Source organism: Melopsittacus undulatus, chromosome Z (assembly GCF_012275295.1).
Source record: "Melopsittacus undulatus isolate bMelUnd1 chromosome Z, bMelUnd1.mat.Z, whole genome shotgun sequence".
NCBI classification, from domain to species: Eukaryota; Metazoa; Chordata; class Aves; order Psittaciformes; family Psittaculidae; genus Melopsittacus; species Melopsittacus undulatus.
Window position 1 is genome coordinate 82212125 of NC_047557.1, and position 15158 is coordinate 82227282.

General features: G+C 43.0%; 1 protein-coding gene across 5 annotated transcripts in view; it reads right to left on the reverse strand.

Moving 5' to 3' along the window:
- Positions 1-2188: 2188 nt before the first annotated feature.
- CTCF (CCCTC-binding factor) overlaps positions 2189-15158 on the reverse strand; it is a 34510-nt gene continuing 21540 nt past the window's right edge. For 4 of the 5 annotated variants that reach the window (XM_034072849.1, XM_013129864.3, XM_034072850.1 and 1 more), the window contains 10 exons: positions 13675-14467; positions 12852-13022; positions 11724-11857; positions 10154-10274; positions 9204-9353; positions 7559-7719; positions 6989-7171; positions 6503-6638; positions 4728-4895; positions 2189-3755 (listed from right to left, as the gene is read on the reverse strand). In XM_034072849.1, coding sequence (XP_033928740.1) covers positions 3574-3755; positions 4728-4895; positions 6503-6638; positions 6989-7171; positions 7559-7719; positions 9204-9353; positions 10154-10274; positions 11724-11857; positions 12852-13022; positions 13675-14455 — 2187 coding nt within the window. In that variant the 5' untranslated portion in view covers positions 14456-14467 and the 3' untranslated portion in view covers positions 2189-3573. The remainder of the gene's footprint in view (positions 3756-4727; positions 4896-6502; positions 6639-6988; positions 7172-7558; positions 7720-9203; positions 9354-10153; positions 10275-11723; positions 11858-12851; positions 13023-13674; positions 14468-15158) is intronic. The other variant, XM_034072851.1, reaches the window with a different exon arrangement.

The window sequence follows — 15158 nt, forward strand, 5'->3', positions numbered from 1 at the left end:
GGCATGAGATGCTGCCCTGTATCCACATCCTCAGGAGCAGGCTGGGACGTTGCTCTACATCTCTCCAGAGCAGATCCACCAAGGGCAAACTAGAAGCCTGCAAAAGGCACAAAAGCACAGATACTGGTCCCAGCCCAAATCAAATAAAAACCAGGCTGCATAGCAGGACTATTGGCTGAGCAAGCACCAAGAAACCAGGCCAACTGAGCAGACCACAAAGTAACACACCAGGCTGAGCTAAAGAAGACAATGGCCTCAGGGTGAGTGCTCAGTCCCCACTAATCCTTGCCTGGGTCTCCGAAGAAGGTTCAAAAAGCAATCCACCATAACATGCTGCTTAGAAATGGTTTATTACAGTGGCACAAGAGAAACCATCAGTGGTGCCCTTCAGAGACAAGCCTCTTCTTCTCAGGCCTGCTGCAGCAGTGGGTTATACTTGGCAGGGCAGGAACTGCTAAGGTCTACAACACACCACCAGTAGACCAAACTACTTGAAAGCAACCACATTTATGGTCCTTGGACAAATAGACCTCTCAGGCTTGCTTTCTTTTAGCCCACCATCTCTCTGAATACTGAGAGCTGTAAGCACAAGCCCTGGATTCACCTAGATCTGGGTACAACAGTACAAGCTGTTGTGCTGTCTTGCAGCACTGGTCAATGCAAACCATGAGACCAGACCAGAGCATGTGTGACACCCCTTGGTGACATCGTCACAGGTCATCAGTTAAAACAAAGCCAAACCAAACACACACTGCAGCATCCTTCATGCCCCGCTTGTCAGTGGTGGGCTGAGCCACAGTGTTTAAGAGATGATGGTGACACTACTGGAGATCCGAGGACACCTTTAGTTTTCCAGCTCACCACAAAGCCTCCCTACCTCTAAGAATACCCAAAACCACATCTCCTTCAGAGCACTGCCTGTCTGAAGCATCACTGGGCTGTGAGTACACAAGGTCCTTGTGCAGCTGAGAATGCACACGAGGATTTATCCTTCCTTGCAGAAGCAGCCCTGACATTTACCTCACCCACCTGCTGAAACAGGATCCCAGGCATCAACCTCCAGGCAGCTTTTGTTAGAGTTCAAGAAGCATCTGTCAGGAGCACAGAATGGTTTGAACTAGAAGGGACCTCAAAGCTCACCCAGTTCCAACCCCTGCCATGGGCAGGGACACCTTCCATAGACCAGGTTGCTCCAAGCCCCATCCAACCTGGCCTTGAGCACTGAAAGGGATGGGGCAGCCACAGCTTCTCTGGGCAACCTGTGCCAGGGCCTCAGCACCCTCGCAGGGAAGAACTTCTGCCTAAGATCCCATCTCAATCCCCCCTCTGTCAGGTTAAAGCCATTCCCCCTTGTCCTGTCCCTACAGGCCCTTGTCCAAAGCCCCTCTCCAGGTTTCTTGTAGCCCTGTTACACAGCTCCCAGTGCCTAACGTCTGCCCGGAGCTTTCTTTTCTCCAGGCTGAACAACCCCAACTCTATGTCTATAGAATTAAACACAACGAGTTGTGCACACACACAACTAGTAACATGTACCACAGCCTCACATATGTGTGGGGCCACCCGTTCTAGTTCTCACATTTGTAGTGAAAATTAAGTTTTATGATTTCATTTTAATGATTTTATTAAGTCATACTATGTCATCTTCAGCAGCTCCTGTTCTGAAGCCAGTGGCACAAGAGGTGCTACCCTGAATTTTAACAACATATAGCTACCCAACTGCTTACTCTCAGCTGGCTCTCAGCTGCTTTCACAGGTAACTAAAAAGATACAACACAGAAACTGCACTTAAGTATCCATCCAGAATGAAAAGGAAATAACATTCCTTTAACATTTCTAAAAGGAAATAACATTATCAGCTGCACATAAGCAAAATGAAGAGCAACAAGAACTTCCACACCATTTCCAGCTCAAGCTACAAATGCTGGTATTTTACACCACCTTTCCACTATAAACTCCTTCATGCAGCACCAGCTGAGCAAGCTCAGCTGTCTCTACTGCTATGCAATGGAGGTGGTGTAAGGAACAGGGACCATACCCTGGCTTCACCACAGCCCTGACACTTGATTACGTGTATGCTGGCCTGTGGTGGGGAGAGAAGAGCTGCTCCCCGTTCACAGAATGCGGCTTTGCAGTCCGGAGATCACTGCCAGGCACCCTGAACAGCCACAAAGAAAGCAGACAGCACACATGTTAATCCATTATTATTTATTAGCTGTACAGCAGTATATTTTCCTTCCCAGCTTTCAAACCCCATTACATATTTTATAACAGTATTTTTTATTCCCCATGTTGGCTTCCTAAAATAATGAAAAATATCACACAGTACAGCTAAGTACAAAAATGCATCAACCTAGAGTCTGATAGCTAAACTGATAGCTCTCTTAAAAGCGATACATAGAAGAAAAATTTGTTTGAAATCAGCAAGACTGAGGCTCTATAAAAAGCTTACATATTTTAACATGTGACAGTTCATATACAGGCGTTATTTGTATTTCACATTATTCCTTTTTGTCTTTATCAAGAGATCCAAAATTGTGGAATTACTGACCTACTAAAATTCCTTGGCCCAGGTTTGGAGGGCTGCAGTGACCCACTCAGAAATCACCACTTCTGCCTTAACATAGGATTCATGAACACAACTACAAGACAGAGCAAAGAAAATGTAGTCGTGAAATCGTAACTCAAAAAGGTGGTTAATTATCCATGCTCCAAATGCCACTTTTGTGTGCTTCAAAACCAGATTTCAGGTGTGGGTTTCTCTTGTTCTGCAAGCAATAGTCTGGGTACGTCTCTTCTCTACATGACTGGTTATCAACAGCTTTTCCAACGTTCACACTCTATCCATTTGTCTTGTCACTTAGTTTGAAAAGAATTAAAATACTGGTGTTTATTTAAACTGAATTTTTGCATACCTCTTAATTAATGGAAAAAGATTAAAATGTAAAAAAAAAAAGTTATTTACAAGCTTGACCATTACAGAAATGCTTTGCAGAAAGCAAAGCATAGTAAGGACAGAAACCAGTTGGAGCATGCCAAAACTACTGTGTGCAGCCGACTTGGAGAACTGGAGCTAGTCAGTGGGGAAAAGCAAAAAACATTTTAGAAGTCTAGAACCCTCCCAAGTCTGCATTTACAGTTAAAAACACTACGGAGAGAAAGATGCTCAAGGACTCTGGGAACTGGAAGGACAAGTCCGGAGTGGTTTACCATGTACTCTAGTCAAGACTTCTGCTTTTTTTGTATTAAAACTTGGTGCATGTAACCACGGCCCCTGGACCAGCTTTACAATGCAGCTCAGAGCAAAACTAAATCAAGCATCTCACAGTAAACCCTCAAGGACTCCAAAGTAATTCCTAATGTTCCATGATCCTGTAATGCTAACATAAAACAGCAAGTTCTAGTTAAATCACATTCTAACATAATTTTGAACTTTTTATTTCCCAGTATGTTTGGTAAAATGGTCTAAAATGATGCATTTCCCAAAGCCAAGAAAAAAGATAAAAGGAAAAAATAGATTTGAGCCGCTTAAACACAGCCCAGGCCAGTTCAGTCAGCCAACGTGGTCTTCCTCCATCACCGGTCCATCATGCTGAGAATCATCTCAGGAGTGAGGTCTCCATTGGGAGCTTCCACTACAGCAGGCTGAGTTTCCTCCTCTTCCTCTACTGTTTCCGCATCAGGTTCTTTCTTTACTTCAACTATAATATTTTCAATTTCACCAGTGTTCTGGTCTTCAACCTGAATGATTGCTGCAGCTAGAAGGGCAGAACACAAAGGGGGAATGGGGGGAGCAACAGGGTTTTAAAGTGGTTCAAAGCTGGCCTGCAAGCCTTACCAGTAAGGTAACTTTCTCAGTAGACACTTAGGACTCTTCCATGGGAAGGCCCACAACTCAGTAATTTAATTCACCTCATTCATTCAAGCATCAAGCATCTATTTCCTTGCCCCTGCATGAAGATGTGCCACCAATACAAAAGTTTCAGTATGTCTTTTGATATTAAGATATTCCTCTACAAAAACCATTATCTGAATAATCAACAAACAAGAGCACAGTGATGTATGGGCATAAGGCAAAATTTCCAATTCAGGTGAATATAGTGATGAATTCAGCATAAAATGTAATTCCAGGTAGGACACACATGACGCTTGTAGCACTGAGCAGCCAAGCAAGCCACTGGGGAAGCCATTACCCCTCTAAGAAACAACTTTGCCCTTCTTGCTTTGTTCCTAGAATTCGTTTACTCACTTCGCAGTTACAGATTTCTAGACTTACAGAGAAAACATTGCAGAGTTAAAACAACATCTCCACTGATGCTGTGCTCAGAATTACAGGCCTGAAGCATGTTGTTTTGTGGTAATACGTACAGAAGTGTCCTCAGGTAGGAATACTACAGGGAATGGAGTAACAGCTGCTTTATCAGGAACTGTATAGACTTAGTAGAGACACTGTAAGGTGCAAAATGAAGTGAGCAGTTTGCACACCTCTGAAATGGAATAATACTAACAAAATAATGTCCTCTCCTTTTAGCCCATGTTCCCTCATGACCAGGAATTCCTTGCAACAAATTTCACATGGAAGGTGAGCTCTTAGCAAAGCAGAGACAAGTACAGTTACCTACTTTTTAAATAAGCTCATTTGAGGGGAGCAGTTCTCCTACAAGAACTGTCAAATCTGAGAAAAAAGCAGCTCAAGCAAGAAGTGTAACATGTTTTGGTTAGTGACTTACGCTGGGATTGTTTTGGTTGTGTGGCAGCTTTGCCTGGTGGTCTTCCTCTTCTTTTCTTACTAGGAGGTGGTGCAGGAGCCTCTTGCTCAACTTCTGGTTCAGCCTCAATTTCTACTGCTGTCTCCTCTTCATCTTCATTATCATCCAAATCTGGTTCAGCATTTTCCTCTGTAAAAAACATTGTATCAAGTCAGTCTTCAGTTTAAACAAGAATGAAATCATCCATCTACAGAGAACCATCACCAAATCCTCATCCAGAAGGAGTGAACTTTGATGAGAAAGGCAGCAACCAAGACCTATACTGGTGGCAGACTGTTAGTCTGTCACCTGCACATTAGAGAGAACAAGTTGTCCTTCAGCAAGCAAAACCAAACAGTATGTTACATGAAAGCAGCTCCTCTGCACATCCACAAAGGAGCTCAGAGAGACAATGGCAGGAGGGGAAAAAATACTACACTGCTGGACTACTCCAAGGCCCATCAGAACATCTGGGGCAAGACCAAAAACAGACAAAAAGCTGTAACAGGTGTCAAACAGGGTAATACTGCTTGGACAGCAAAATGACGGCGCTTAAACTTGTATGGGTGTCCACTGCAGAGAATGGCTTCACTCATGAGTAAAAGAGCCACAGCAAGAGGCACGCTGTTTACCTGACTGAAGGGGAAAAAAAAATAAACTGCAGATCTATGAGAGAAACACAACTCTGGATAATGCAGTTCACCTAGGAACCTGGTTAGGATTTCTTCCTCACTACTACTCAGCTCACACTAGTCAACTTTTCACATGTATCAAATGGCTCCTGAGGTAGTCAACCCATCTGAGGCTGAAGGGATTCTCTCAGTTCACCAAACAAGCATGACTTCTGACCAGCTTCTCCAAAACAACTGTTTTGAACCCAGACCATATCAACTAAACAAGACTTTGGGTTTTAGAAAAAGCTAATTTGTAGGAAGCCTATAAATCAGATATTAAAAATCAGATACTCCTGAATCCCACATTTTAAAATAACTTCCATCAAGGCAGTTACCTTACGCTTTCTGCCTCCAAGATATTTTCATATTTTAAATGAAAAATAGTTACAAACATAGCCATGAAGTGGAAGATACCATCAGTTCCTTGACCTTTTTAATTGTCTCAGCACCCCTTTTTTAACAGTCCACAGACTGCCAGCACTATTTCCACCGTTCTCTTGGATGCTGCAAGCCTTCCTCCACAGAAGCAGTCACACAGTTCAGCAGTGGGCACTGTCTAGACATGCCATCCCACAGGAGTGAAGCGGAAGCATGTACTACTTCATAGCAGTGCACCACAGAAACACAGGGTTTCTTTAGGACACTGAAAACACTAGCAGGGAGTTTCACACACAGAGGAGAAAGAAGGACAGCAACTGCACAGCAAGGCAAAAGGCATTAGACCCTGTTTTTTCAACTACTTGTCTTGGAAGAGAATCTGTACAACCCCTCACAGGCAGTCATAGAATGGTTAGGGTTGGAAGCTCATCCAGTTCCAACCCCCTGCCATGGGCAGGGACACCTTCCACTAGTCCAGGTTGCTCCAGGCCCTGTCCAACACTGGCCTTGAACTCTGCCACGGATGGGGCAGCCACAGCTTCTCTAGTTAAGTGTGTTCTCCAGTGTCTCATCACCTTGACTATAATTTTTTTCTGCCTGCCAACTAGATAAAAGCCTTTCAAGTGCAGAACCAACCTGCAGAACAGGCAAACTAATAGTGAATCTCAGGCCTGCTTTTTCAGAATGTACTGAGCTGTTTCTTACCACTGTCAGAAGAGTCTTCTTTCTTAGTCCGCATCTTTCGCTTTCGGCCACGTTTGCCTTTCTTTGTCTCTCCTCCATTCTCTCCTTCCCCACCATCTAGGCCAGAGCAGTTATCAGCATGTCTGGCCATTGTGTTCTACTCAGAAGATTAAAAACACAATAAAAAACACAACATGCATTGAATTAAAGATCAGATATTCTGGCTCTGTATTTTCAAGCACATTTCCGGTAACTTATGTATTTATTTTTGGGGGCAAATTACATTATTTTTTATGATAAAGCTGTATTTTCTCATTGCTCATGATGTCAAGGTTAGTATGTGCTCGTACTAACTCTGAATTATACTCCTCTTTTTCTCTCAGAAAAAAAGCTCTATTTAATCAATACTGTGCTCTTCACCTCTCCCACCTTTCCTTTTGTTCCCCTCCCCTTGACTAAAAGCCTCATTCCACCCCAATGACACCCACAACTCATGTATTCCTTTACCCTGCGTGTGAATGTTTTGCCACACTTGGAACAGACAAAGGCAGCGGGGACAAAGTTGGGATCATGGTATCGTTTGAAGTGCATATCAAGAAGCTGTTTCTGACGGAAGGTTTTATCACAATGGCTACAGGCATAAGGCTTTTCTCCAGTATGGGTCCGTTTGTGCATGACCATGTGCCGCTCCTGACAGGGAAAAGCAAAATGGGGTAAGTAGCATAAGAACTCAAGACATGTGGATACAGAAGAGCAAGTTTTCAGCTTAAAGGAGGCCAAAACTTTTCCTCAATATCAAGGAAGGGATGGTTCCACAGGAATGTGAGAACATCATGACTGATGGCATATTTTGTACTAGCTACTTCCATCCTATCGAGACTCTTACCCCTTTTTCAACAGGTACATAAGGTTGAGGGGTAGGAGACACTTCTCTATAGGGGAGCACTACGTCAAGAAGCAAAGGCCACTGAACTTTCCTTTACACAGGTTTAGAGGGCTGATTTGATCTTGACAGCTTGTCGAACCTAACAGCCAAGATCTCCACCTCCCATTCCAACACCAGTCCCACCAGCTTACCTGTCTGCATGCATAATCGCACTGGTCACACTTGAAGCGCTTCTCATTCTTGTGAGACTTCTGATGCTGTATGAGGGCATATCGCTCATGGAATACTGCGTCGCAGTATCGACACTTCTTGCCCTGCTCGATGTAGGAATGCTGCTTTCGCAAGTGGACACCTGGGAGCAAACAAATCAGAGGCTTTAACCACCACAGCTTTCCAAGCAGGTACGATTAGCCTAAAGTACCCTCTGGGATCGTCCCTCCACACACTCTTGAGCTCAAGCCAAAAAAGTGAAACAGTTAATTTAGAATACAGCTAAAGACCTAAAAGACTTGTAATTAAGAGCAATGAGAACAATTTCTAAACAGGAACGGTTCGCAGGAAAACTCCATCAAGGTTTTCCACAGGATTCTAGATTTGGTTATTAGTCACAAACTCTGCTGGTACAATACACTTGCATTTCAGAATGTGTTACTGTCAAACTACAATGTCTTGTGGACTGTTACAGAAACAGAGAATGAACCAGGTTGGAAAAGACCTTCAAAATCATCAAGTCCAACCTTTATGCTGGCATTGCCAAGTCCACCACTATACCATGTCACTAAGGGCTTCATCTATGTTTAAGACTACTCAGAATAGCTTGGATACAGCCAGAGACCAGGTAATACAATGGGGGAAGCAGGATTTCCTGCAGGATTAGAAGTCATAGTGACAGGGCTAGAAGGCAACAGGGATACCAGCAGATAATTCCCAACAGAGGTTTTAGTGATTTCTTTAAAATCCTCCAAGAGCATACCACAGCTGCACGAGCTACCTTACATTAAAGCATTATTAGAAGAAAAATTCATAGCTAGCATCAGTTTTTCTCTGTTGCAAATCGGCATATTTGGTCCTGACATCAACTGACTGCCATCCTCACAAACTGCAATTTACACTTGCCTTTATTGGAAGGGAGCCTGACTTCTCATTACTTGGGTGATATTCTGTTCACAGACATTAAGTTCTGCCAAACTGTGGCTTCTTCCTTCTCCTCAGTTGCTCTGGGCATGATATTATTTTTCATCTTCTTGTAGAACATAAGAGCATTCCTGGTGGAATCATACTGGGTACTGCTCACTAGATCAAGACCTTCCTACTGTAAGGGCTCAGGACTCTTGTGGCAACTCAATTTCTCCTACTCTGTGGCACATAGCTCCACATCCTGGAAAAAATTAACTATTTGGTCCAATTCAAACCTTTTAGCTTGATGAAAATATCTCTGCAGGAAACTTAATGGCCTCCAATGTGCAGGAGGTCACTACATGACCTTTCAGGCCCTTTCCAACCGAACCCCTTTCTACGATTCTATTGTTATTCAGACCCCAATCCATATGCAATTGTCATCTCAGTCCAAGTTCAATAAATGCCTTGCACCTATGGGCTGAAAACAGTAGCTTGCCTTGTATGCTTGGAAAACATGCTACATTTTCAAGTAATGAGAAGAAATGGAAAGTTCTTAGTTTGCAGCAGCTATTGCAAGCTAGCTAAGAGGGTGTATTACCAGCCACACATCTAAGCCTGAGCTTCACGTTGTACAGTTACCACAAGTATTAGGTTACAACAGACAGCAGCTGGGTTATATGAGCTGTCATTCTGGAGCCACTTTTGTGAGATACATACCCAAGTCACTCTTTCTCGCTATAACAGTATCACAGTGAGGACAGTGAAATTTGGCCACATTCTCCGTGTGCTTCTGCAAAATGTGCATCTTCATGGTCCCACTCTGAGTGAAGCGAGCATGGCAGATGTAACATTCATATGGCTTCTCTCCTTCAGGAAAAAATAGGACAAGTAGTTCTATTAAAGAGAAATCTCACCAAGAAGCCCCAAACAAAACAATCTCCCAGAACTCAGAACAGACAGCTAATTGATAGAAATAGTAACTCTAGAAAAGAGCTCAATGATGTGTCTTTCTCTAGAGGTTTTAGCTCCAATATGCTCCTTTCTGCAAAGAGACTTGAGTTTAGTCTTTAAGCAAATGTGTTAAATTATTACCCTTTACTCTCAAAAATGCATGAAGACCTACAAGCATGCTGCCAGAAGACACAAGTGGCATCAGAGTTTTTTGGAGGTGGAGGTTTGAATGCTCATGTATACATGCAAGGGCATTTCCTCCTCACCCTTCTCTTCAATTTTAGCAATTTGGTTAATGGGGCATTCCAGTAGCATTCTGTGCTAAAACCATCCTTACATCTACTGAAGATAAAGTTCAGGTCTTTACTAACATGCGTGAGATGCTTTTGCAAGTACACTCAAGATGAAACTGCAAATGGCTATAATATTCTGCTGGAATCTGAACACTGGTAATAAAAGTTTCTTCTGTTCCTACCACAAGTGCCTGTATTTTACCACCTCACAGTAAAACTCAGAAATCAGAGTCCTTTAAGCTCATTTCTCTTTGCAGGTTATGAATTTACTAGTGCTTACAAATCACAGTGCATTCTCTTCAGTTGCAGGCTCTAAAAAGGTTTTATATTAAACTATCAAATAGCATTTCTTTTGCTGTTTAAGCGTTAGCACACATTGTACACAGCTTCAGCATTGATACTAAAATCCCAGGACATTAATACCAGAGTGGGTCCTCATGTGCCTCTTCAGTTTGTAGGTATCCCTGCTGGCATAGCTGCACAAGCTGCACTGGAACGGACGCTCTCCGGTGTGAGAGCGGATGTGGCGTTTCAATTTGCTAACCTGGAAGTCAAGAATAAGACTGAAGGTAGCAGAGAAGAGCAGGTCAGATCACCAAAATATCAGAAATCAGTCAAGAGGTAAGGCAGTCTGATTTTACCTTGTCACTAAACCAAACATGTTTCAATGCCACTCTCACACTGCAGAGCCACTCACCCTTGCCCACTCTACTTCACCTCCCAACCTCATTCTGAGCCTTGTTTGATGCCTGCCTCACAGTCGGTGCAGCCCAATTTAGAGTTTTGTTATCAATCATCTCAGCATTTTAAAACATGTTAAAATTAGAAAGTATCCTGGAGAGAAACAAGAAAGTGTTCTGACAAAAAGCATGACCCCATGGAACACTGCAGGGATCAGTGTGCCCTGCACAGGGTGTTTTTCTCCACAGGTGCTTCCCTGGGTCCTCTCCAGTTGCTTTGAGGAACCTGATAAATCCTTTTGTTACTCAGAAGAACAAAAATCTAGTTCTGCAATCAAAGTGACTTAACTCCTTCTCTCTTTTGCTTTTATTTAGAAAGTACAAATGCAGCTGAACACAAATGTTAATGCAATGTCTGCTCCAGTGTGACATTGCTGCTAACCACCAACCTCTGTCTACAAAACGCAGCATGAGCTCGCATAAGGGCCTACTTGGCTCTTCTTTCCTAATTCGTACTATGAAAACCACAACAACATAATTTATTCAGCATTCAAAACACAGGGCTTGGAATTACAGCACTGCAGTCACAGTGTGGGTAGGAAAAAAGCCTCTGCTCCAGCTCTCCCACTGTAGCATTCTCCCACTGCAGACATCCGTTTTTCTTTTTAAGTTATGTTGTTCATCATCTTGTTCAAATTTCCTATCACAATACAAAAGCTGTCCTTAAGAAACAATGCTGCACAGGGGCAAGTATTCGTAGGTTTCAAGGAACACATGATTTTCAAGGAAGCTTAATTGAGAGTAAATGTGACAATCACCCAATATTAGGAAAGCTACTTTTCACCAACATTGAGCCAAATGCTCCTTAGCTTTGGCTACAGTCACCTTATTGACATAAACAGGTTATGTGCAAAAAGGCACATTTCTAAAGTGGAAGGGCTCACCTCTAGTCTGAAAGCACTCAAGATGCGGCAGAAGAAGGCTGCCTGCTTCAGCATAGAGCACATAACAATTTCTGCAATCACCTTAAAGGCCAAGTACTCTAAGAAACAATGACAACAACTATTATCTCCAAGGAGGAAATGAGTATCACCCAGAATTTCTGCGCACAAATGCTCTCAAACTGTTTTCTCATTAACTGAGGAAACTCCACCATTGGATTCCAAGAGCAGACCTGATTTACAAGTTCTTTTGCTCAGAGCCTTCTAAGCAGAGCACCAAAGAAAAAACGGCTAAGAACAGAGTGTCTAACAGATGGTGAACAAGCTTTGAAGCCTTCAAGGAAGCCTTCAGTACTGTAGCAACCAACGTACCTCCACACTAGCATAATCACACATTGAACATTTGAATGGTTTCTCATGGGTATGTTTGTAGCGGCGATGCCGAACCAACTCTCCACTCGTCACAAAGGCCATGTCACAGTCTGGGCACTTATGAGGTCGAGTACCTAATGGTTTGCAGCAAAACAAGAGACAGTGATATTGAGATTTAGTGACAAAAGGAAAAAATTAATCCCAAACTGTCCCATATTTTAAGTACTGGATTGAAGATATTAGGGCATTATACCCTTTCAGTGAAGAAAAGCTCCCTTATTTTTCTGTCACTTGGTGTTTCATAAATTTCAATCTACCTAGTTAGACGTAAGTATGCAGAAAAAAATGAGGGATATGGATGATGCTTTTCTTTCAACAGAAAGGTCACAACCACCTTAAGTGTAATTACAGCTCAATTACCTGTAGTTTTATGCCAGTTTTATTGGTCCAGTTTCTAATCCACTCCTTAGGGTTAAGAGGTTTATCTTTATTTTCAATTCCTTTATGTCTAGCTCTGGCCTTATTCTCATCTTACTTTTCTGCAAGCAGCAGTAACACAAAGCTTGTAACACAAGTACTAATGCCCAGGACAAATGGAACATCTCTACAATTTCAGGTGATGTCCAACCATGCCCAAGATCAGTTTTTATACTTGTGTACTAGACAAACTCTGCACCTGATCCGGCTACACAGAATACAACTTCATTTGTATAAGAAACAAGCAACAGCACTGCATGGTCCTCTTTGTCAGCAACTGTAGTGAAAGGAAAAGGGGCAATGGGTTCCAACTTAAACAGAGGAGATTTAAGTTGGATATAAGGAAGAAATTCTTTACTGTGAGAGTGGTGAGACATGGCACAGATTGCCCAAGGAAGTTGCTCTATCCCTGGCAGTGCTCAAGGAAAGGCTTGGAGCAACCTGCTCTAGTGGAAGGTGTCCCTGCCTGTGGCAGGGTGTTGGAACTGGATGAGCTTAAGGTCCTTTCCAACCCAAACCATTCTATGGTTTCTTCCCTTTTAGCCTGCCCCATGAGAGGAATGGGATCTGAGATAGATCCATCCTGGTTTTCACTCTGTTCTAATGACAGAGCAGATCCTAGAGAAACAAGGTGTGCAAAAGCAGAAGTACCTGTGTGAGTGTTGAGGTGGTTCCTCAGCAAAGTGACTGTCCGGAAAGCCCTGCCACACAGATGGCACTTATGTGGTCTTTCATCAGTGTGGCTTTTCATATGACGGTCCAAGTTGGAACGACGTGGACAAGTGTAACTGCACAGTTCACACTGGAATGTCTTCTTTACACCTAGCCATGAAGGAAATAATCTTTACTCTTGACAGTACTGTGGTCTACTGCATACCACAAGAGATCAGCAGGGAAAATAAAAGATTCTTGGAGGTGTCACTACCATAAGGAACCAGCATGTACCATTAACTCCAACTGCTTACCCTCAGAACAGTCATTGCTCATGGTTGGCTTGGCTTCAATTTTCATCAGTATGCATGCCAGCACTGAATGTTCTCTCTCTGCTCTAAAAAGGGTTCCTTAACTTACAGCTTTAAGAAAAGTCAAAGATACCTATCGCTGCATTTTGTACCATCTTACCTTCCCCAGCAATTGGTTAAGAAAAAAAACACAGAACTAATTATACTGTTGGTTCCTCATGTAAACCATGCATACACAAACTCTTACATATGTATTGCAGCAAAGAGAAAACCCTTTTCAATTGCAGTCCTATGGGAATACAAGTGCCACAGCATCTTACTTGAGGAAAATGAGCTCCTTTACAGCCTAGATGAAGGAGATGGGAGAAACAAGAGAGCTGAGTGCTATCGTATAAAGACTAAGTGTCACTGGGCTTTCCTCCCACTTGCACCTACTCAGTCACTTCAATCATACAGCAAGGTCCCACCACAACAAACACATTTTCAAAATCCATTTGCAGAAGGAAGCTTACCTTTCTTTTTAATTTTTGTTGGTTTAGGCGGCTTCATATTGCCCACCACCTTTTCTGCATTGACCTCAGATAACAAACCCTCCTGTTGCTCCTCTTCAAAGTCATATACAGAGACATCCACATCTTTCCCTTCCTCAGTGTAGCGAAGCTTACTCTTTTTGTTTTTCTTTGTTTTTTTGGCCGGTGGCTGGTAGTCTGGATCTTTCTGCCAATTGGGATCTTCTTGTGGCTGAAGTTCACCTTGTTCCAGTGTCTCCACCTCACCATTTGCACCCACTTTCACTACTTGGAAGCCTTCTGGTAAAGGGAGGGTGTGACATATCATGGGCTCTCCCTCTTGCAGGCCTCCTTTGGAAACCTCATTTTCATAAGCTCCCTGAAGTTCTTCCACAGACGTGGTGGCAACAGGTACAGTCACTGGTACAGGTACTTGGACCAGCTGAAGCTCCCCAAGGTTTATGGGCTGCTCTTCCATATTAACAACCTGAAGTGTTATGATCTGCGTGTCATCCACTGTGGCCTCAGTTTCTTGAGGCACTGCACCTTCCATTACTTCAGTCTTCATCTGAAGAAGAGTTGGATCCAGCTGCTCCATCATCACCATCTGCACACCACTGTTGACATCCTGCACTACTTCACCCCCATCTGCTTGGTTTGGTGGTACGTGACAAGCATCGTCCTCCTGCCCACCTTCACGGCGTCTTTGATAGGTTTTTCTCTCTTTCCCTTTAATAAAAGTTTCTGACTCCTCCACGATAGCTTCGACTGCCTCACCTTCCATTTCACCTTCCTGCTGTAAAAACAAGAGAATGAATGCCATACACCACCCAGTGGAGTTTAACAATTGCATAAACCCCACAGAGGCGTAAGCAGCCTAACTGAAAGCAATGGGCTCAACAGCAGCATTGTGTTGTCATCACATTCAGAAGCACGATTTGAGAACTAGAGTCTTCACAAGCCTATGAGCACTGGGAACCAAGGCAATCACAGAATGCTACCTGAAGTGAAAAAACCATGCCATTTGCCTGGAAAGGAAGGAAAGCAAGGAAAAGAATTTGGTATGTACGTTCCAATTTCTCAAAGACCACAAATCCCACAAACAAAAGGTACAGCAATATCATTCCTTACTGGTCCTGTCACTTCACACAGCTTGGCAATATCAGAGGTAATCTTTGGCTGTAAATTTTATAGGCACAAAAATAACATACTATTAAAAGTAAAAAGCCAACCTTAAAGAAAGTGTGATATGCAAGAACTGCAGAAATTTTTCAGGAAGAAAAAGCACAAAGCATTGAGCACAGAACTGAGCACCAGAGCAGAGGATGCTGCACGATGCCCTCTTCAGGCCGAGCGAGCTGCAACAGGCAGATAAGGCTCAGGTAAAATTTTATTTCAATTTAAACGATGTGGACTGAGATGCAGACTCAATGATTTCTCATGATATCTGGGCAAAAATCTATACACAGTCACAAACTGATAATACT